Here is a 22,388-nt window from a genome sequence, read left to right on the forward strand (position 1 = left end):
ACCTTACAACTGAAGGCATTCAATATCTTGTGTGGCATGGTCAGGTAGGAATCTTGATTGTTCAACGTCAAGAATCAGTAACTGCTCCTGCAGCCTACAGTCTAAAAAAGTTATCACTTTGCCTACATGGGCAATGGCCAACGGTCAAAGCTATAGAAAATTAGTCTTGTGCCTTTGTTGATATGTGAAAAATCTAATCAACCTGCACAACCTGCATATATGTCAAGCACTTGAAAATCTGTTTTCTGGGAGGACATCAACTGTATCTGCGCTGTCAGGAGAAGGTACGATATGAAGTTCTGGTCTATTATCAGTTTCTAACGCAGTTAATGGCAGATTGACTTGAACAACTTCTGAAGTTCAATATGGTGCTACCCAATGTTGGTTGTTCAGAAGCAATTCCTGTCCATGTCCGAATGTGTGAGTCAGCTCTGCATTCTCATTGACTATGACAGTCTAGATAAATATTTGACTGTACTATGCGAGGACAACACAGCAGTGTTGCATTCTACTATCATACGGATGCTACCGTCCTGAGGGCCGAAATTATTATAATACATAATTTAACTCTTGGGTGATAAGATTGAAACCCCTTGACACCATTTTGATCTAAACGAAACCAGATCTGAGGAGTTCCGGGGGCTTCCCATCCGGCGGCGAGGCAGTGAGCATGCAGTAACAAGTTAGCTGCGGCTGCGTCTCTACTTGTAACTTCTCCCCGAATTACTTATCACTGGCTCCCGTGCTGGTCCTGGGTCTGCCAGCTTCTCTCTTATGGCTTTCTCTCGACGACACACTGACGACTCCGATACTGACGAGGACCAGAATGCCGTTGACCCCGACCTTCGCCTGCGTACCGTGCGCACCGCTGCATCTACCCTTGCAGAATATGCCAAACACGAGGAACGTGCTGAGCGTGCGGGGCGCAGGAAGTCGACCGCAAAGGGCTTCTTCCGCAGAGGCACAGAGAAGAAGAGGGCTGATGCTGCTGCGTCCGCGCCGAAGCTGTCCGGAGCACGCAGGAAGATCTACGTGAACACGCCGCTGTCTCGACATGATATGGATCACCATGGAGAACCCGTCGCTCGTTATGTGAGGAACAAGGTCCGCACGAGCAGTGAGTGTAGTACCGTTTCCAGGTGGGAATGCATGCTGAATCTGTGCAGAGTATACTATTCTGACGTTCGTCCCGAAAAACCTCTACGAGCAATTTCGGAGGTATGTATGTCCCACGCAGTATGATTATAAAACCAACCATTATTGTCAGGGTTGCGAATCTGTATTTCCTCGCTCTGGTGATTCTGCAAGGTGAGCCCAAACGTGAGGGATACGGTCAGTTCGTTGTGTGACGGTGCTTGTAGTATTCACCGTATTCGGCGCAACGTCACCGCAGACTGCCGCATTGCCGCTGCTGGTCATTCTGGCGTTCACTGCGATCAAGGATGGCGTTGAAGACTATCGGCGCGCTGTGCTCGACAACGAAGTGAATAATTCGGCGTCGACGAAGCTCGGTCAATGGCGAAACGTAAACCAGCCGACGGACGCACGGTCGTGGTTTGAGAAGCTTTTGCATATCAACCCTCCAGGACGGGTGACGAAGGGCGTGCGGAGACTACGAGAGCGTGAGGCAGGGGAAGGGATGCAGATCGTGCTGAGCAAAGGCCTCGAGGGCGACCTCGTCCACGCAAAGAACGCTGACGATTCTGTGACAACGCTGAAAGGAACTGTCACAGGTACGGAAGACACCTTTGCTCACAGCTATCCTCCTCGGCAGGACGAGATGGGCTCGTGGTCGGGTGGATCGGGTTCGCTTGCGGTGTACCAACAGTCGGTTCACTCACAGTCCACTGTGGGTGTTCTTGACTACGGTATGCGGACGACGGGGCTGGCACGCTGGGAGCGTACGCTGTGGAAGAAGTTGGAAGTTGGTGACGTCGTCTTACTCCGCGAGAACGAACAGATACCGGCAGACATTGCCGTTCTCTCCACTTCCGATCCAGACAATATGTGCTATGTCGAGACGAAGAACCTAGACGGTGAGACGAACCTGAAGCCTCGCAAGTCGATAAAGGCCACTTCCGCCATGACTTCCGAGGAAGATGTAGAGCGCGCATCCTTCGTGCTGGATTCCGAGCCACCGCATCAGAATTTGTACTTGTACCATGGTGTCCTTCGATATCGCGAACCCTCCAGCGGCGAGCTCAAGCAGGAGTCCGTGACGATTAACGAACTTCTTCTACGCGGCTGTACTGTGCGCAACACGGCATGGATTATAGGCTTGGTCGTTTTTACAGGTGCAGATACCAAGATCATGCTCAATGGTGGAGCTACCCCATCCAAACGGTCCAAGATCGAGAGGGAGACTAACTTCAACGTTATTGTCAACTTCCTGGTTCTTGTAATCATGTGTGCCATCTCAGCCATCGCCAATGGTCTCTTTGACGGCAAGAGCGGAACCAGTGCAGACTTCTTCGAAATTGGAGCCAATCCTTCTAGTTCTAATGTTGCCAATGCTATTGTCACCTTTGTGTAAGCTGGTCCGCACTTTACTTGTATGCGTTACGCTAAAATCTTTAATCTCCAATAGCTCGTGTCTCATTGCTTTCCAGAACATTGTTCCCATCTCATTGTACATCTCCATCGAGATCGTGAAGACCGTCCAGGCTTACTTTATTGCGCAAGATATTGATATGTACTATAAGCCGCTGGACGCGGCTTGCGTCCCAAAGACGTGGAACATCTCCGACGACCTCGGTCAAATCGAGTACGTCTTCTCAGACAAGACAGGTACACTCACGCAGAACGTCATGGACTTCCAGAAGTGCTCCGTGAACGGCATCGCCTATGGAGAGGGTGTCACTGAGGCCCAGCGCGGAGCTGCGATGCGCGAGGGTAGACCTAATGCCCTTGAGCCTGCGGAGCAGGATCGTCAGCTGCAATTGTTGAAGGAAGACATGTTGAGTAAGATGTCGCATGGTTTCAAGAATCGCTACATCCAGCCCAACAAGCTTACTCTCGTGTCTCCGCGTCTTGCCGATGACCTGACCGACAGGTCGTCTCAGCAACGCCCCCATCTCATCGCTTTCTTCCGTGCCCTCGCCGTTTGTCACAGCGTCCTTTCAGACCGCCCGGAGCCACGCACAGAGCCGTACCATTTGGAGTTCAAGGCCGAATCGCCTGATGAGGCCGCTCTTGTCGCCGCCGCCCGTGATGTCGGATTCCCATTCGTCCAGAAGTCTAGAGATGGCATTGACATCGAAGTCATGGGCCAACCAGAACGTTACGTTCCGCTGCAGATGCTCGAGTTTGACAGCACGCGAAAGCGGATGAGCGTCATCGTTCGTAACCCTCAGGGGCAGCTCGTGTTGTACTGCAAGGGCGCCGACAGTGTCATTTATCAGCGTCTCACACCCGACCATGACCCGGATCTGAAAGCGAAGACATCCCAAGACATGGAGGCGTTTGCGAATGGCGGATTACGCACGCTTTGCATCGCGTACCGGTATCTGACGGAAGACGAGTACACCGAGTGGCAGCGGCTCTACGATGCGGCGACTAGCTCCATCGATGATCGTGAGGCTGCGATTGAGAAGGCGAATGACAAAATCGAACATTCGCTGACAATTCTCGGTGCTACCGCGCTGGAAGACAAGCTGCAGGAGGGTGTTCCAGAAGCAATCGAGTCTCTCCACCAAGCTGGCATTAAGCTATGGATTCTCACCGGTGCGAGTCCTTCCACATCGCGTCGCACACTTTTCTTTTTTACAATTGAATAGGTGATAAGATCCAGACTGCCATTGAAATTGGTACGGAACGGCGCTTTGCTCTTGTAGATTCAATTTACTGATGAGAACGCCATAGGATTTAGCTGCAACTTACTAAAGAACGACATGGAGATCATGATCTTGTCAGCTGAGACAGAGGAGGCTGCGCAAACACAGATCGAAGGAGGTTTGAACAAGATTGCTTCAGTGCTTGGGCCACCTTCTTTGACGAACGAGAAGCGGGGATTTGTCCCTGGTGCCCAAGCTGCCTTCGCTGTTGTTATAGACGGCGATACTTTACGTCACGCCCTTAGTCCGGCACTGAACTCGCTCTTCCTCAACCTTACGACTCAATGTGAGACTGTTGTGTGTTGTAGAGTTTCTCCCGCGCAGAAGGCGCTGGTGGTAAAGCTGGCGCGTACTGTTTACATCGTGTCTGCTAGTTGTTTGATTTTAACCCCATTATCCTCAGGTTAAGGAAGGCCGAAAAGCTATGACATTATCAATTGGCGATGGTGCAAATGATGTCGCTATGATCCAGGAAGCGCACATTGGATGCGGACTCTTGGGACACGAGGGTTCGCAGGCGGCCATGTCCGCCGACTACGCTTTCGCTCAGTTCCGCTACCTGACGAAGTTACTGATCGTTCACGGACGCTGGTCATATCAACGAATCGCTGATATGCATAGTAATTTCTTTTACAAAGTGAGGCTCTTCGTTGTGGTGCGGGTACACTTACTGATAGTCCCTCAGAATGTTATCTGGACTTTCGCCATGTTCTGGTTCCAGATATATTGCAAGTATGTCATACAATATGCGGCACATAAGTCTTGTTCCTGATTGGTATACAGTTTTGACGCAACGTATTTGTATGATTACACTTTCGTCCTTCTCTACAACCTGATTTTCACATCTCTACCTGTCATCGTCCTTGGGGGTAAGTTTCCGCTTCGTACCTTCATTGCAGGAAAACTGATGATGCTGTGCAGCTTTCGATCAGGATCTCAATGCCAAAGCAGCCCTCGCTTTCCCACAGCTTTACATTCGCGGCATTCGCGGACTAGAGTATACCCGTTTGAAGTTCTGGCTGTACATGCTGGACGGTCTATATCAGTCTGTAGTCGTGTTCTTCGTTCCCTACCTGGCCTGGTCGCTTGGTCTGGCTGTGTCTTGGAATGGCAGGGAGATCCAGTCTCTCTCCGACTTCGGTACCACAGTGGCCGTTGCTGCCATTTTCGCTGCCAATATCTACGTTGGTCTCAACTCGCGGTAGTGAGTTCATTATTTTATTTGTTTACTGTAACGGCTCTCACGAATCGTGCGGTACAGTTGGACGGTGATCACTTGGGTTGTTTGCTTCGGATCATCCATAGTGATGCTCCTTTGGATCGTCATTTATTCGTATTTCGACAGCATCAACAGCATCATGTTCGTAGGTGAAGTCGAAATCCTGTTCGGAGAGGTCACGTTCTGGGCCACTGTTCTGAGCTCGGTTGTTCTTGCTCTCGGTAAGTTTTCTGCGGTGTCCTGTATGTCATTATTCACAAAAATTTCAGCCCCTCGATACATCGTCAAGTTTGTCAAGAGTGCATACATACCTCTTGACAAAGACCTTGTTCGAGAGATGTGGGTTATGGGCGACCTCAAGGATCGCCTTGGAATCGTACGCAGGCGGGATCTCAAGAAACACAGAGGTGACCTAGAGAAGACACCGATTTTCCAACGGCCGCACTGTCGTTCAGAGTCCGAAATTTCGACCGAGGAGGACCCAAACAGCATACCGCGAGACAGGAGTCCAAGCTCGGACGGGCGATCCCCCACTGCATCGTTGATGGGTCGAAAACCCCAGAATCCGGAAGAAGTACACCTAGACGATCGACTGACGCCACAAGCTCGACGTGATGCCGCTTCTCCAGAGTACCGACATTCGTACTACTCTGCGTCCGACATTCCAGTACCCTCACCTATCCCAACACGATACGACCGCCAGCATGATAGTCCCACGATGTCTGTTGTGTCACCACAGACCGTCTCGACGCGACCATGGCAAGATTCGAGCCCGATGCGAGAAGTTTTCGAGATGCATGTGCGAGGTCCATCCGATGAGTGGAGAAATCCATCGCATGCGCCACAGTCCTCTGGTGAAGCGTATGCTACTGCTTATGATGGGATTGTGGGAGAGATTGATGGCAATTACTCGCAACCCCATCCTGTATCGAGGGGTCCCTTACCTTCGGAGGACAGCACATATTCGTACACCGTTCATGCATTATAGTATCCATTGGTTATGAAGGATTAAACACCCCTCAGTATTTATCACTGCTTATGCCTTGAACTTTTGCTTACGCATGCGAGTTATAATGTGGGATGCCAAAGTACTATGTCTACGTAATGCCGCTCCCTACCTCGCTCAGTGCCTGTCGGTCATGTACCTCTTGCGTGGTCGTATAATACCCATGAACCATCGGGAGGCACGGTAAACACGAACGACCACGAGTGTCCCCCCCACCACGCAGATCGGGACCCACACGTATGTCCATAGCGAGTCTCCGTCTGCGTTGAACATTGTCAGGCCTGTGCGACAGTAATTGTCAATACTCCGAAATTCCAAACACTTGTCCACCAACACTTCTCACTTTGGGTTCAACTTACAAGTGTATGGTAGCAGTCCAGTGCGACGACGAATGGCAGATGCCAATTCACAGGGATTTATAAGTCCGTGTATTTCTGTGAGCATAAAACAGTCATCTATTAAGAACATGGCGGAGTAGGATAGCACACACCCTAAACGCGATTAAATTTTCACGTAACACGCAATACGGGAGGTGGGCGGTGGAGGGTTAACCGGAGGAGTGAAGTCAAAGAGGCTGGGACTTTTGGCTGCTGGAGAAGCGAAAAGTAACGCGTCAATGTCATCATTACTCGGACCGCCTGTGGTTCCGGAAGACCACGTACGTAGACAGTTACCAATGCGAGAATTTCGCAAGCCGATGTCGACATTTAACATTGACGTGCAATCATGCTCACTTTTCCTATCCTGGAACATATTCTCGCCGGGACCCACTTCGGTGGAGGCTACATAAGTAGTCAATTATCGGTGGCATTGAAGCGCTCTATCTTTAGAAAGTGCTCGCTTCTCGCCTTCGGCCACGTTTTAAGTACTGTGGTATGGAGCACCCCGCTGCATGCATATCGAGGCCATCGCATTCCACATTGTCAGGCAAGCTGCATTCTCCCGTCACATGGAAGGTAGAAATAAGCTGGTGAACAGAGGCGAACACGTCGGAACCACCGCACGGGACAAAAGCCGAAGGTGACGAGGCAGTATGAAGAAGCCCTCATGACAATGACAGGATCAGAACGGCCCCGTATAGCCCCAAGCTCGTATCCACCGTGACGGACTACCAGCCGACGTCTCCGTGAAATGCATCTACGTGATGTACTTCAAAGTCTGAGAATTCAGTCAACTTGTTCGTACGGATTATAATGACTGAGAACTCACCGACGAGGCAATACCTGACTTGCGCGCAATGGATCGTCTCGAATGTGGTGGTATGGCCGTAACGCAATACGCCGAGAGTGTGTAGTTCCAATGTCGACGTCGGAGGAAATCTTGTACTATGTTGGTGTAGACAGGGAGTATGCCGCCTTCTTAGGGCATGATGTACTTTGGCATTGACCCAGGACGTCGCAGACACATACTCACAGTGAACATATCTGAGGGTAGTCGACCGCTTATAACTTTCCTTCGAAGCTTGAAGCTCGAAGGACAAGAACAGTTTGATTTGGATGTCCAAACCGTAGCGATCATAATGAAATGAAACTCCAGCTACAATAGCGTGGCCTTCCCAAACACGCGCAATAATTCTACAGTAGTTAGTAGTAATAAACGCAAGAAATACATATGGACTAACGAAGAGTTTTTGCGATGACCGACGGTTATTGAACGTCAGTTCTCGCCGACGAGACTCAACTCTGGGATCCGGACCAGTAGTGCTTGAAAAGAATAGGTATCGCGACGAGGTTATTACGCCGGTTCAGAGTGGATATGTGCAATAATACCCTCAGCGAATTCGAAGACGACCTAGACGGACTCAGACACTCAGTCATCAGCAACATCAGCAAAAGCGGGAAATTTTTATGTAAGGTTACACCAGTTACATCGGGGTAGCAAGGGTTGTGTAAGTTACACAGGAGTAGTAATATTTAAACCGATTTGTAATCAAAGTAAAGGTAGTAGAGGTCTATAAAGAAGATAACATAGAACAGAAATTGATACACAAGTTAGAATAAAAATATATGTCGACAAAGAGTTGTCGAGCGATGTAACCCAAGTCAAACGTTGCTCACCAGGTTACACAGTCGGAAGAACTTCTAGACGCCTACATACAATGTTGTAAGGAGCGCCTATTGGGCGTCTACTAGCGCTCTCCACAGAACTCGCTCCGAGTTGCTCTTTCGTATCTTCATATTCAGGCCCCCGGATACCGCACCAAATGCAAGCATTAAGGCAAGGCTCTTGTCCAGGCCACTGTCAGTGAAAAGATCCGAAGTTGTTTCGAGGCGATTCTGAGGCAAGTCTGAGGCTACTCTCGATGCATCGCGACTACCGTCCGCCGACAATTCTCGCCACCCTCACTCGCGTATAAATTCGCAGCATCTGCCACTGCAATGTGCCTGCCAGGTGAGTGCCGTTACATGCAGCTAACTATATCGCACAGGTCTACCGGGCTTATTGTTGCGCGCAGCTTGGTTGGGCTCCCGTGGTTGGAGCGACACGCGGTGCGTTCTATTTCAATCTCTATTGTTCTATGCCTGTGGGCGGAAATGTAAGTGTGTTGATTCCTAGTGTTGGTTGTTTACGGCGGTACGCGGGTGTTGCTGCGGTAAGTAGACCTAACTACTTGTTTGTTATGGCGGCACGCGGGTGTTGTTACGCGGTAAGTGGGCGTTACGACGGCACGCGGGTTTCGGTGCAGTGAGTAGGCCCAACTAGTTCTAATGTAGAGCACTTTGTACATCTTGTACCGCAGCAATAATAATATGTTGACATAATTTGGAATACCCCCACTTTTGAGAATTATGAAACCGATCCGAATGAATCGGTTTCGGTCTGTTTAGGACGGTCTGTGCCTACATGCTACAAGTGCATAATAAATTTTGTAGGAAGTTATATGAGCTTCATAACCTGTAAAATGTTTCCAGAGTTTATAACTGATTATGCCAGTTGGCAACTCTGCAATCTGACTCAGGATTACAATGCAATGTATTCCTTGGTGAAAAAATTGCGCAAGTTACATGGAATTACACCTTTATAATCTCTTTGGAGAAAATTCCCGGTTTTGCTGATGGCCAGTGCAACTCCAGCGTCTTCAAAACTGGTAAACATTATGTAATATTGGGTAATTGGGTAAACATATACAGTAACAGCGCGAGCGCTAATCAGTAATTTCTGGTTCAGGCAGAAAAGCAAGGTGACTTCGCACTGTTCGCAGCACCTTACTCTCAGTATTTCTTCAGAGACATATTATACCGCAGGAATTACTGGTCGACACGCAAAACATTAAATTTAGTGAGTGGTACTGTACTTGCGGTGTGGAGAGACTGTCATAGTGTCACCGGAACTTGGTTGCACATGACCTTTTGTCATACACAATAATCCTAGAGTTTCACTCCTCTTCTCCGCCCACTTTGTTGCACAACTTGCCATGTCGACACCCGCAAAAGCTGAAGACACTCAGGAGAAGCCAGGAGCACCCGCAGCGTCAACGCCGACACCTACATCGTCGGCGTCAGTCCTGAAGGAGAGGCGTTTCAAACTTAGCAGGTATGTTACTGATACCTCTGTGTCGTTGAACGTGCTGATAATGTTTCAAGAGCATGCGATCGTTGTCGGTGAGCAATGTCATGCGAATTATTGAACCTAGAGTTGACAAGCTAGCGAAGGCGGCGGAGAATCAAGTGCGACGAAGGTCATCCGTGTCAGTCATGTCTAACATCAAATTCAGCCTGTACGTTCGAGGAACCAGGGAAAAGGACGCATCCTCATAAGTCTAAGTGTGTTATCTTATTCGTTGTACTTGATACATGGAACTGACAGTACGAAATACCCAGACGGGCTGCTACGCTCGAGGATCGCATGCATCAGCTGGAAACATTGATTCAAGCTATTCCGCCAGCCGTTTTCGCTGCAGGCGGCGCAAGCACAATTCCCCAATCTCCCGTCGATGCGACCACCAATCCGCATGCGTCGTTTGCATCCTCGACGCACACCTTCCCCACGGCGGTCCCACCGCCATCACTCAACGCGTATCCGTTGATGAACCCGTCCACCTTCTTCACACCCGTAAAATCGGTGTCCCGTCATGCAAGCCCGAGCGCCGGCTTCCCGCCTCCGTCCAGCGGGGTCGGAGCGGCGGATCACCTAGCGGAAGAGACGGCAAAAATGTCGTTGTCCTCGTCATACCTGTACTTCGACGATGAGGGACACACTCGTTGGCAGGGCGAGACGTCGGGGTTGCCGCTGCTCGATCTGCTAGTGGAGCGCCATACGCAGGTGACGAAGCCCGATCCCGACCACGGACCGGCGCAGTCATGGGCCAGCCAAAATGGGCACGCGATGAACGACTGGTTCCCGGATCGCACGCCGAAGAAAACGGATACGAATCCAGAAGTGATCTGGAGGCTGATCACGTCCTTCATCGTTCCGGAGCTCATGGACAGGTAGGGCGCTCGGTTTGCCGTTGTGGTGCTCCAGATTATTAATGCATTGCTCAGCCTCGTGCAGTGTTTTCTGTCTACGTCATACTACCTAATGCCGTTCCTGCATTTGCCGACGTTCCTGGCAGTGAGTAGCCAGCGTGTTTCTGTGTCGCTCTACTCAGCGTGCTTGTACAGGATTACGGGAACCCTCGAAAATGGGGCGAGCCTGGTTTCGCCGCTTTCATCGTCGCCGTCTGCTGTCTCTCGTCACGGCATATCGACGATCCTCGTGTGCGCGCAGATCCAAACGACGGTATCAGCGCAGGCACGCAGTGGTTCGACCTCTTCGGACGACTGCGCACGCTGCCCAGCGCTGACCGTCCGACGCTCTACACCGTGCAGTCGGTGCTCATCGCGGGCGTCTACGCTGTTGGTTTGGGGCAACTGTCGAAGGCGTTTGCGCTACTTGCAGAGGCAGTGACGCTGTCGATTGATGCTGGACTGCATCGGTCCGTGGACGACTACGACGTGTTTGATCCGATCGAGGACGAGGTGCGCAAGCGCACGTTCTGGTGTGTCTATCTATGGGACAAACAGGCTTGCGCGCACTTCGGGCGTCAACCCATACTCCGGCTGCGCGATTGTGACGTCAGCGAGCCCGCTGTTGTCGATGATGAGTACATCACTCGCGACACCCTCGGTGTGCAGCCTCCTGAAATCCCGAGCCGCATAGGCGCCTTCGTGTGCTGTGTGCGCCTGTTCGTCATCCTTGAAGGCATCGTTGACGTACCCCCGCCCCGACACTTTGGCGACGGTCCCTCGTTTCTCTCACGCGCTACAGCGGTTCTGTCGGGGTACAAGTGCACCAAAGATCTTCGCGAAGAGGAAGCGTTACTCGATGAGATCTGCCGCTCCATCCCCCCGCATTGGGCACATACCGTCGAGACGATGACAAGCGAGGATGTGCTGCGCGTGACGCAGTCTCAACGCCTGCATTGCGTGGAGCAGTATGTGCGGATGCTCATCCATCGGCACAGGTTCTCGGATCTCGTCGTGGAAAGGACACAGTCTCCGTTTAACGAGCAGACTGAGGCCGAGTGCGAGGCGATGCGGGCAGCCCATGCAGCTGCGCTTCAGATCATCTCGTCGCACTTGCATACTGCTACGAAGGGCTTGATGACCTACTGTGAGCTGTTCGAGGTTTCTGCTTAATGTAGTGCTTATGCATTGACCTGGTCTGTGACAGATGGCGTGCATGTCATCCATCAATTGACTGCTGCCGGGCGCACCCTCGTCGCAGTGTTATTGAGCTGCCATACGGAGGCTATGCAGCCACTAATTGCCCCTGGTCTGGACGCCCTCCGTTCATGTGTCGGTCTACTCCGCCGCTTCAGCGGTCGCTATGTCTGTGGCCAACGCTCAGGCGATCTGATGGAAGAGTTTTGTCGATGTGCGTCGCGTTGTATATCTGACATGTGCGCATTGGTAATATTTTCCGCCGCTAGTGACACAAATACCGTTGGACTCTGCCCGACCACAAGACACTCCTATATCTTCCAATAACCGCCCCCCATGGCTCCGTCCTGTCCGCAAAAAGACACCGTCTATGGCGCGCTCTCCTGGTAGTAACGGCGACTCGCCTTCGCATCACGGAAGTCCGGAAGCCTTCTCTCCGTCGGATGCCTTCCTTGACCTAGGCGGCGGCACCAGCCCCCGTCCGCCGTCGGCACCGTTCCCTTCCGCGAACCCGTCCAGCCAGGGAGTAGCACATGCCTTCTCACAGACGTATGGTCTGGGAAACCCCGTTGCCGCCTCTGCGTCGCAGTTTATGGACACGGACATGTTAGTTGGAGAGGCGGGGCTGTCCATGTCTCCTGCGGAGATTTTAGCGCTGTTCAACGACGGGTCGGTGGATATGACGTCGCTGCTCATGCAGCCCGGATCGTCCGGGCAAGCCGCCGCCAACGGGTTTTACATACCGTCGTCGGCGAGTGGCAGTGGTCCTGTAAACATGGTATCGCCATGATCGGATGAGGTGGAAGCATGTTGGTCGCTGGTCTCGTTGCTATACTGACTGTACTGCTGTATTTTTTGCTTGTGTGCTCTCTAGTTCGGATGTCGCAGTTTTGGTTGCGTTGCGTTGTGTATTTCTTTATCTCATAATGGAATCACAGTCCCAGGACATTCCTTCGGCATGCAAGTGCTCTGGTGGGCATGCATGCGCAACGACCATACAGGGGAAATATAGAACAACTTTGTGGATACATCAACAAGAAGCAGAGTTCAGTATGTTGCAGCAAGTGGGTATAGCAATGTTCGTGTGAAGACCAGATGTATCTGGTAGAGCCGGCGGTCCCAATCACAAGCAGGCGAATCCAAGGAGCGCGGCACCGAGATTCATGGAGATGACGAGAAGCGAGGTCCAGCCATCTGCGTAATCTGTTATCCGCGCCGCATTGCTTGACCGCGCGTTTGAACTGTACGACGCCGCCAGATGCGTCGCCTGAGGCACACCGCCGGGGCCGGTTGTCGTCGCCATATACGTGCCAGACGGTGCGGGTTCCGATGTCGCTAGACACAGTTTGCCATCGGTCAATCGCTGTCTAGATATCCCGCAAGGAGTTCTGCAGACGCACCTGGGAAGATGGCGCCGGCTGAAATGGCAGCCTGCACAGCTTCTCTGAGAGCTTCGCCTGCATCGTCTGGTACGGTCGAGATAAACCCGACGCGTGGTGGATCCTGTGAGGGGTGGGTGAGATTGCCGTAGTAATATGCCGCCAGTACGCTAGAACGATGGTGTGAGATGACAGAAGAAAGAATCGGTGAACACACGCACGATTTGAGGAACGGGTCTCCGAGACTCCAGCTGTAGAGGAAGCCACCCTCTCCCGGCGGATCGGTGGCTGCGACTGCACCAGTACACCGTGGAGAATTGGCAGAATTGTTGGCGGTATGTGGTCGCGCGAAGTCACGCGGGTCGATGGGAAACAGCTCCCCGCCAATTTCGAAGGACAGGTTATGCGGTGTGTCGCAGTCAAACGAGCCTGTAGGTCCGCCCAGCTGTGCGAGGATATTGTTGACGACGTCTTGAGGACCGCGTATGAGAGAATTTCCCTGTAATATGCCAGTGAACGGTGTCACAAAGTAAACGATTCATCCGGTGAGCGTGCGTATACTTCTGAGGTTGTGAAAAAAAGACTCAAGACGTACGGTATCCATGAGCGCAGACAGAGAGATTGACGGTGCAGAGAGGGTAGACCGGGGAAGCTTGGTGCCATCGAAGTAGACGTCATCTATCGGTATCTCCCACAGCAAGGGATATATCTACAACACATTTAGAGCAGCTCGGGTAAGCATCATCGAGCACAGTGGTCACCTCGTTCGAAGCCTCGGGCGCAGGAGGCAGGCCACCTTCATCGGCGCTGTATCCTCGCACCGGCACCCATCTGAGATGGTCCTCCTGGACGCCAGAGGGGAGCCCTCCCAAAGACAGCAGACCCGCGTTCCCGCCCACCTCGAACGTGTCACGCTGAAGTGTGATTGCCACCATCGGTAACGCCAACGCCTGTTGTGCGATAAGCCTGGTGACAAAAGGGCCGTAAGTTGCGAACGCTTCGATGGCGAGAGCAGAAGGATCGCTTAGTGAGGCTTTAACTTGACGTATGCGACGGTGTGGCGACAGGAAGGTGAAAGATGGGAACGGAGGACGACCGATGAAACTGCCGTCGGTGGAAACGCTCGAAGAATTCGCCGTGGTTAGCTCAAGAGGCGGGAGACGAGAACGTCGAGGCAGGGAGGGCGGTGCTCCGCTTATGTCGGTTTCTAAGAGCTGCCGCCAGATGACGCTGAATTATGGTAGGCTGTGTCAGATGTTAAAGACAGCGAAAAAATTCGAAGGTGGCATTATTCGCAATTCCGTTCAACGTCCTAGTAACTACGAAAGTTTCGGCCCGCAAAGGAATCTGCTGCGACAGGAACGCTCTTGTTAGTATCGACACTCACCTTACTGGAGGAAACCCAAGTCCGAAAATCCCTGCAGATCCTGTATCCAGAACGGTGGTATTTGTATCTGCGATCGCGGCAAAACACTGGCCGGACACAGAAAGACCGGCAACCCCTGTTACATCTGTTCCGATGGGACCTAAGGCATGAGTACCAGTTCGCGAGTCGCCGTAGAGTAGTTGAGCATCAAGACCAGTAGAGTGAAGCGAGCCCTGCGGATACAGAGGTACTCCAGAATTTACGCAAGCAGAAGTGTGACAACCGTCGGAAACCAGCCACAAGTCAGAGGAGCCAGTATCTTCGGAGAACAAAACGATCAGAGTGGCAAAAGAAGGTAGAGCGTATCAACATAATATACCGAGTACAAGAGGCGTCTCAGTTCCCCCTACGTCGACGAGGACACTGTAAGTGCTGGGGAACATGGGACACAGCCGCTTGAGCAGGTAACATCCTCATTGAAAATCACCTACACGTCGAGAACGTCCCCTAGCCCACTTGCACAGGTTTGACTGTCCCTCTTCTGTGCTCTCTGCGTCAATTGTAAAGGCAGATGCAAAGCCTTCTCGGTGGCAAGAAAACTATCAGAACCATAAGAAAGACTAGAGAACATCTGCAGAAGAAATGATGCCCAGACTAGGTACAACATGGGAGAGGTTCAGACTGCAGCACGCCCGGAGCCGGACACGGTGAGTGTTACAGAGCCACAGTGTAGTAGTCCCGTTTGCGGGCGAACCGTTTACTTCACTGTGCAAGTTAAAGTCTAGCCAAGGAGTTCGACAAGTTGTGCGCCAACACTAGCTTTCCACTGTTGAGTCCACTGTCGAATTAATCAGTTGAAGTCGTACGAAGACTGGTGAAAATTGCAAGAGTAGAATGTCCGTACACAAGGATTTGAGAGGCCTTCCTGTGGATGTAGAAAGGCAAGTGGCAGATCTCTCCAGGATCTTATGCCAACTGCAACCGTGACTTGAAGCCCCAAGTACTGGCATGCTCGGCTAGCGCCGCGTATAATAACGCCGAACGCGTCGCGCTTGTCACGTGGTACCTTCCGAATCGCCCTGCGATCCTCGATGTTTTGTTTAACGGCCGGAGTAGCGGGAGTAGCTAGGAATGCCATATTTAATTTCACGAGATCATTATTCTTGGCCGCAACGCATGTTAATTTCTCGGTTTCAGACCGAATATCCCCACCGCCGGTACTCCACCTTCTGTTACTCCGCAATTTACCGGTGACTGCTGTGACTGGTGGCTGCACGAAAGCAGCTAATTTTACTCCTTTACTTGTTTCCAACAGTTTCGTGCAGTTGGTTGCTCTCCTGCAGGCTAACTGACCAGCCGCACGGGTGTTTTAGGTCAACGGATGAGAAATTTTCGTGAAGACGCGGAACACAACGATCTCGTGGACAGAACCTGACGCCAGTCAGCACGCTCCAAATCCCCTCACATTACTATCGATTCAAAGTTCTGCAGTATGTTTCCTGGAGCAGTTCAATGCTCCATATATCTTCTCTTAGCTCCCTCCGACATCACAGGAGGCCGGAAAACTCGTACTGTAACGCTTCCCCTGTTTGAGTTCGGCCGAAAGCCCAAACGGGTGGATGGGTCAGGTGCCGCTTGAAACTTCCGCTTGGTATGGATCGTCCACAGTCCGCGGTGAGATCTTCCGTGGTCGTCCATAATCGGTCCAAACCGGCAAGAAGCCCCACGGCGGACCGTGCTCTCGTCCTTCATTACCCCACGATCTCGCAGCGTCTCCTCTCACTTCCCCGCATTGACTTTGCACGGATCGAGTCACTAGAGACGTCAGAGGGCGACACTACACATACACGTTAGACAGAGTCCGCACCAGATCTTCTACGTACACAAATACCCCGCGATGTCCAAAGCTCTCGAATCCGCAGCGCCATTGCCCGTGAACCCACCGCCTACCGTGGTCCAGCCCAAGAAGAAGGCACCATATCCATTCTGGCTAGGAGGTACGCCCTGTATCCCATCTGGATCTCGGCACAACTTATGCTTTAGGTAAACTGCAGGCGTCGCAGCTACTATTGCTGCATCCATAACACAGTACGTCATATGCCCTTAACACCGATCTTGTGATAGCGTTGAATGGCCAATCTTCGATGCTGCAGTCCCCTGGACCTGACCAAGGTGCGCATGCAGGCGACGGGGGACAAGGGCATGGTGCAGTCGATCCGGAAGACCGTCCACACAGCAGGCTTTGTCGGGCTGTTCGATGGGATCACGGGTACGTGGCTCCGCCAAATGAGCTACTCGCTGTGTCGGTTCTGGGCATACGACGAGAGCAAGAAGTTCCTCGACGCCGGTGCGTATTTCTTTGATCAATGGCACCTAACGTCTCCGCGGAGTCGGTTCGGCTGACCTTGACTTGTACGTGTGTAGGTCCCAGTTCGCCTGCGTGGAAGCTTGCTTTGGCGGGCAGTATGGGTATGTTTAATCACCACTGATCCGACTTGCGTAATTAACCGTGGTGCAGCGGGAGGTATCGCTGGAATCGTCGGTAATCCCGGAGGTACGTATGGTCATGCTTCATTATTTGTCGCCTAATCATGACAGCATGCCCGACTTGAATCTCAAGAGATCATGATGGTCAGTACCTGTCGGCATAAATTTTCACAGTTCGTTGACACCGTAGTTAGGTCCGTCTTCAAGGGGATCACGCGAAGCCCCCAGAGAAACGCTTGAACTACAAGAACTGCATTGACGGTCTCATCCGCGTAGGGATTATACTTTTAGCAGCGTATATTCTGTTGCTGACATTACCGTGGTCAGATGGTCCGCGAAGAGGGTGCTTCGTCGCTCACGCGAGGCATTGGCCCGAACGTTTTCCGTGCGATACTCATGAATGCAAGTCAACTAGCATCGTAAGTCTTTCCATGCGATTCAGCGATCTCAGCTCGAACCCATACATGATCCACTGCCAGATACGACTTCTTCAAGCATGAGCTGCTGAAAACTAGGTATTTCGAGGATAACATCACCGTTCACGTTGCGGCTAGCTTTGCTGCTGTATGTGTTCGTATTGCAATTCTTCATAACCCTTTTTGATTCCCTATGTAGGGTACGGTCGCGACTACGGTTTGCTCGCCGGCTGACGTCTTGAAGGTCGGCTAGATCATGCTTCACGAAAGTTCGCGGTCTGACCAGTTATCGCACAGAGTCGCATCATGACGGCCACAGGCAAGGAGGCATCTGTTAGTCTTCATCTTTCACATACGATTCCTATATTGACCAACCTCTAGTCGACTATGCAAGTGATCAAAACGTCGTTCCGCAACGAGGGCGCCATGTTCATGTTCAAAGGATGGCTTCCTGCATGGACCAGGTTGCAACCCACGACCATCCTCATCTTCGTCACGCTCGAGCAACTCAGGAACCTCGTCGACTGGACTCGTGAGAAGCGCGGGAAGGACTAGCGTGCGTTGCTGGCGGAGCATTGCAAATATACCTTACGGGAAATGTACAATTGATGAAGGGTGTAGCACAGTTGTTGTACATGTTTGAGTACAGATCTAATACATCTTGTACACCTCTCTGAGAACAGTCTGACTCGAGGCGAACGCGATACTAATACACGTGACCGCGACTTGCGCAAATCTATTCAGGTGCCTGCTCATCAAGCCACTTCTTGACCTGCTCTTCCAACCACTCCCAAAGTCGCTGTCCGACATTCGGATCATTGGCCTCTCTGCGTGCTTTGCCTATCCTTGCCCATGGGATCAAGTACTGGGTGTTTTCATGATTTAAGTCGCAATTGTGTATCCCTAACAATGTCAGCAGACACACCTTGCCGCCGAACTCCACGCCCTCGGGCGCCGTCCCTGCGTATAGCTGTGTAAGAGCACCCATCTGCGTGCTGGACTGGAGTGGGTTCTATCCGGTGTCAGGTGAACGCGGGCAAGTTGTACGTAGAACTCACTGTCAGGCCAACCACCCTGGCCAGTAAGGAGGTGTGCCGCTCGTTGTCGAGCTTAGTGTTTCCGGGATGGAGGGATACGGAGACTAGCCCTCGATTGGAGTACCGCCTGTGGAACTCCTTTGCTATGACCACGTTTCCCTGACCATCGCAGTTTCAGCTCAGTAAAAAAAGTCTGCGAGACCGTGACCGTTAGCGCGACGCACGAATTTGCTGTGGAAATACAGCTGGATCGAGCTGTGCGCCCTCCGCCGCGGGCAATCCTCGACGATGTGGTAGTCGATCCCGGAGACGTACAGATGCCCCATGGACGCAGTGTGAACCACGCGAGCTTTTCTCGTTGCGGAGGACTGCGCTGTGCTGAGCAACAGGGGAATAAGCAGCTTCGTAAAGTAGAAATGCCCTGTGCACACACAGTCTGAAGAAGCTAAGATATGGAATATGCAGGTGCCTTACCAAGGACGTTGGTCCCAAATTGCATGTCGTAACCCTGAGCAGTGATTTCCTCGACCGGCGGATACACGGCGCCTGCATTATTAAAGAGGACGTCGAGCCGCTCCTCTTTACTGTAGCGGCGCTCAGAGTGAGCCAGACGAAGTTTGACTGAGTACAGAAAGGTAATCAAATTACCTAAGAAACTCTTCCGCTGCCGCCTTGATGGACGACAGGTCAGCGAGATCGACCACCATGGGAAGTGCTTCTCGCCCCGTTTCCTCCTGCAACTCCTTAATGGCCAGTTGCATCTTCTCAGGATTGCGTCCAGCCATGTATACCTTGGCATTGTGCGACAACAGTGCCTACTGCGCTTCTCAGGAGACCTATAAGTAGGAAGGGCAATGCACGTACCTTGACGGTTTCCCTACCGATGCCGGCATTTCCTCCGGTGACAATGATGACTTGGCCCAGCAGGTCAGGCATCTGCTCGACTGCCCACTTGGGCTTCGGAGGAAATAGGTTCGTCAATGTGCTCAACATACCGCACGAATCGGTGGAATCGAAAAAGTCCACGACTTGCAGACGAGTCCGTCAGTTTGGCCTTACTACAAAGCCTTGAGAGTGGAAGAAGTACCGCGGATTAAATAAAGGATGACCAAGTATACATAGGCCTGGGAGACCGTATGGTGTCATATTGCTGCGGAGAGAATCGTGGCATGCTGTTATTCGAACGAACGTGGGTAAGCAGGAAAACGGAAAAGTCCATCGACACTTCGGATCTGCTAGATGCTCCCTTTGTTACCCTCACAGGATCGACGTACGCCTACTTCTCAGCGGGCGATGGGTATAATCTCGGAGTCGCTAACGCCATGCTGGCGGGCCGAGCTGTTCCGGGAAACACAGGAAGCATCACTTTTATCCATTGGAAATAACCTGGCAAAAAGCATGGAAATCAATAATATATTTTCAGAGGAAAAACCTCGAGAAAAAAGTGAGAAAAGAACAAAACATTCTCACGGTTTTTCCCATGGAAATAAGTTGCCTACCATATCAGGCAACTGGACATGCCAGGACATGCCAAATCCCGGACAAAATTACCATATTTGGCGACCAACTTATTTCCAGTGGAAAAACTGCGGAAATGCTTTGTTCTTTTTAAACATTTTTTCCTCATGTTTTTCCTGCAGTATAACTTTATTGATTTCCACACATTTTTCCAAGTTATTTCCTCGGGAAAAAAAGGGTTATGCGTCCTGTGAAAGGAAGGAGAGTATTTTGGCGCCAACAACTCCGAGCACAACTCCGAGCACAGGACGCATAACCCTTTTTTTCCCGAGGAAATAACTTGGAAAAATGTGTGGAAATCAATAAAGTTGTACTGCGGGAAAAACATGAGGAAAAAATGTTTAAAAAGAACAAAGCATTTCCGCAGTTTTTCCACTGGAAATAAGTTGGTCGCCAAATATGGTAATTTTGTCCGGGATTTGGCATGTCCTGGCATGTCCAGTTGCCTGATATGGTAGGCAACTTATTTCCATGGGAAAAACCGTGAGAATGTTTTGTTCTTTTCTCACTTTTTTCTCGAGGTTTTTCCTCTGAAAATATATTATTGATTTCCATGCTTTTTGCCAGGTTATTTCCAATGGATAAAAGTGGTAATGCTTCCTGTGGAGTCGTGGCTTTCAAGGTTCCAGATTGCCAAATGTCTACAAAAGTAAGTATTCTGCAACTTCGGTGGAAGACACATGCAGCCGCTCTCGTGTCGACAATATTACAGGATGTGAGATGAAAGGAGACATCAGACAAACCTCGGACAACCCGTCCCGGGAGCACGTGACCTCCTCTGGAATCAATGTTCGGTTCTCGCTTTAGTCCCGTACTCCTCGGCTTTAGTTACTTACAGCAGAAATGCCAGAGCGCGTGGCTATACCCTCCAGTCCCATTGCTACCGACTCCGAGACGCGCATTCTGCAGGCCTTGCCGCTAAATGGCATCACTATTCCAGCAACTCCAGAGCAACACATGCTTGCGGTGACATACCAGAACATTGTCCTCAACAAATTCAAAGATGACTCGTCAAAGGGTAACTATCAACCGTTCTGTCTAAGTTTGCCACTCATTATTCCATAGCTGCCGTGAAGGGTCAGGCCGAGCAGGCTGTGATGTTCGTTGACAAAATTGGTATGTGCCACACCATTGCGCATTGCATTAATTCTGGAACTTAGCACCCGTTCCACAGCCGGTTTAAGAGCCATGCACCAGGAGATAGATGGTGTGGTGACGCGACAGTTTGAGCAGCATGCGGTGGAGGCTGTAGACGGTGTGGCTGACAGAGTGTTCCAGAAGATTAGCCAACAGCTACAGGTCATTATCGAAACAATGGGCACAAACAATACGAGTCTCAATGAACGCATAACAACGCTGGATGAGGACATTGGCAAACGCTTCGACAACTTCGACAACCGCATCAAAACGCTGCAGGAGGACGTTGACGGCCGGTTCAAAACACTCCAGGAGGACGTTGACGGCCGCTTCCAAACACTCCAGCAGAACGTTGACGGCCGCTTCCAAACACTCCAGCAGAACGTTGACGACCGCTTCCAAACACTCCAGCAGAACGTTGACGGCCGCTTCCAAACACTCCAGCAGAACGTTGACGGCCGCTTCCAAACACTCCAGCAGAACGTTGACGGCCGCTTCCAAACAATCCAGCAGAACATGGATGCCCACGTTCAGACACTCGGCCAGAGGATTGATCATCTGCAAGTGTCCATCATGCGTCTGGATGCTCGTGTGAGTGCAGCTGCCCACTCGTTGATTGATCATATCTGATAGGCCTTCCTAAACCAGGTTGCCAATACTATTGCAGGGCGGAGCTCTGTGCAGATGCAGCTGGTCCCGATTGGTGATGACTTGGGCCAAACTGCACCTCAGGTACCTGTGCTGTGTACTTTTCTGCATTCTGTTGCGCGCTCACGAGTGTTGTTTGTCCAGGGGCACCAGCCACTCACTAATCGCAATCAGATTGAGAACATGACTGCGTCCGACCTTACGCTTTGGCTCAACCACTATCACATCACTGTTCCCCATGGCGTTGTAGATCGTCGCCGAGCCCTCCAACAGTTCTACGGAATGGTGTGATGTGTGATTGCTGTTACTTGGAAGGACTTGCTGCTCATGTATCCGTATACCATTTACAGCTACAGTTATGGTTGACTTGTATATTCTAGTACTTACTCTCATCCTTTCTGTATCCCCCACCGGGCCCAACACATGATCATGTCGACTTCCCCAAGTCTGAAGTCCATAGTTGAAGATGATGCGGTCACTTCTTGGCAAGATACTGACGGAGGATAAACTGCGCCCACTCAAACTTGGGTACTGTTCAACGTTACCAAGTGAGAGTAAGTCCACATTGATGCAACCGCTGCGCTCATGGCAGGCTCGAGAATGCACGATCCCTTCATTAATGGGCACGTCGCTCTCAGCAACATACTGTATCATTTCGACCATTCCGTGGTCACGCGCGCGCATGTCCCCGGACGGC

At 51.4% G+C, this 22,388-nt stretch overlaps 6 protein-coding genes across 6 annotated transcripts; 4 read left to right on the forward strand and 2 right to left on the reverse strand.

The window, feature by feature from the left end:
• Positions 1–774: 774 nt before the first annotated feature.
• Positions 775–6,040, forward strand: SCP_0601080 (Putative phospholipid-transporting ATPase; the record flags this gene model as incomplete). The annotated part of the gene is made up of 13 exons (XM_027759242.1): positions 775–1,117; positions 1,167–1,218; positions 1,268–1,308; positions 1,362–2,529; positions 2,588–3,723; positions 3,777–3,806; positions 3,862–4,178; positions 4,237–4,470; positions 4,519–4,565; positions 4,617–4,702; positions 4,755–5,037; positions 5,095–5,273; positions 5,322–6,040. The coding sequence occupies 13 exons, from the start codon at positions 775–777 to the stop codon at positions 6,038–6,040; spliced, it is 4,635 nt and encodes a 1,544-aa protein (XP_027615043.1).
• Positions 6,041–9,473: 3,433 nt separating this feature from the next.
• SCP_0601090 (predicted protein) lies at positions 9,474–12,493 on the forward strand (the record flags this gene model as incomplete). The annotated part of the gene is made up of 8 exons (XM_027759243.1): positions 9,474–9,592; positions 9,643–9,660; positions 9,712–9,822; positions 9,880–10,488; positions 10,543–10,612; positions 10,663–11,653; positions 11,714–11,917; positions 11,973–12,493. 8 exons carry the CDS (start codon positions 9,474–9,476, stop codon positions 12,491–12,493), a joined length of 2,643 nt encoding a protein of 880 aa, XP_027615044.1.
• A 333-nt stretch (positions 12,494–12,826) lies between these two features.
• On the reverse strand, positions 12,827–15,079 carry SCP_0601100 (hypothetical protein; the record flags this gene model as incomplete). Its single annotated transcript, XM_027759244.1, has 8 exons — positions 12,827–13,038; positions 13,104–13,252; positions 13,304–13,581; positions 13,678–13,791; positions 13,844–14,312; positions 14,470–14,767; positions 14,828–14,880; positions 14,940–15,079. The coding sequence occupies 8 exons, from the start codon at positions 15,077–15,079 to the stop codon at positions 12,827–12,829; spliced, it is 1,713 nt and encodes a 570-aa protein (XP_027615045.1).
• A 1,266-nt stretch (positions 15,080–16,345) lies between these two features.
• Positions 16,346–17,906, forward strand: SCP_0601110 (Mitochondrial dicarboxylate transporter; the record flags this gene model as incomplete). Its single annotated transcript, XM_027759245.1, has 12 exons — positions 16,346–16,445; positions 16,503–16,536; positions 16,602–16,795; positions 16,873–16,917; positions 16,967–17,002; positions 17,069–17,079; positions 17,130–17,207; positions 17,263–17,354; positions 17,415–17,499; positions 17,551–17,595; positions 17,649–17,684; positions 17,733–17,906. 12 exons carry the CDS (start codon positions 16,346–16,348, stop codon positions 17,904–17,906), a joined length of 930 nt encoding a protein of 309 aa, XP_027615046.1.
• A 181-nt stretch (positions 17,907–18,087) lies between these two features.
• Positions 18,088–19,607, reverse strand: SCP_0601120 (Uncharacterized oxidoreductase; the record flags this gene model as incomplete). Its single annotated transcript, XM_027759246.1, has 9 exons — positions 18,088–18,216; positions 18,277–18,363; positions 18,410–18,547; positions 18,613–18,809; positions 18,863–18,972; positions 19,037–19,203; positions 19,253–19,416; positions 19,476–19,512; positions 19,578–19,607. The coding sequence occupies 9 exons, from the start codon at positions 19,605–19,607 to the stop codon at positions 18,088–18,090; spliced, it is 1,059 nt and encodes a 352-aa protein (XP_027615047.1).
• A 1,142-nt stretch (positions 19,608–20,749) lies between these two features.
• Positions 20,750–21,982, forward strand: SCP_0601130 (hypothetical protein; the record flags this gene model as incomplete). The annotated part of the gene is made up of 5 exons (XM_027759247.1): positions 20,750–20,924; positions 20,972–21,022; positions 21,081–21,634; positions 21,692–21,775; positions 21,836–21,982. 5 exons carry the CDS (start codon positions 20,750–20,752, stop codon positions 21,980–21,982), a joined length of 1,011 nt encoding a protein of 336 aa, XP_027615048.1.
• Positions 21,983–22,388: the final 406 nt, after the last annotated feature.

This window comes from Sparassis crispa, assembly GCF_003851025.1.
Source record: "Sparassis crispa DNA, contig_000005F, whole genome shotgun sequence".
In the NCBI taxonomy this organism is placed as follows: Eukaryota; Fungi; Basidiomycota; class Agaricomycetes; order Polyporales; family Sparassidaceae; genus Sparassis; species Sparassis crispa.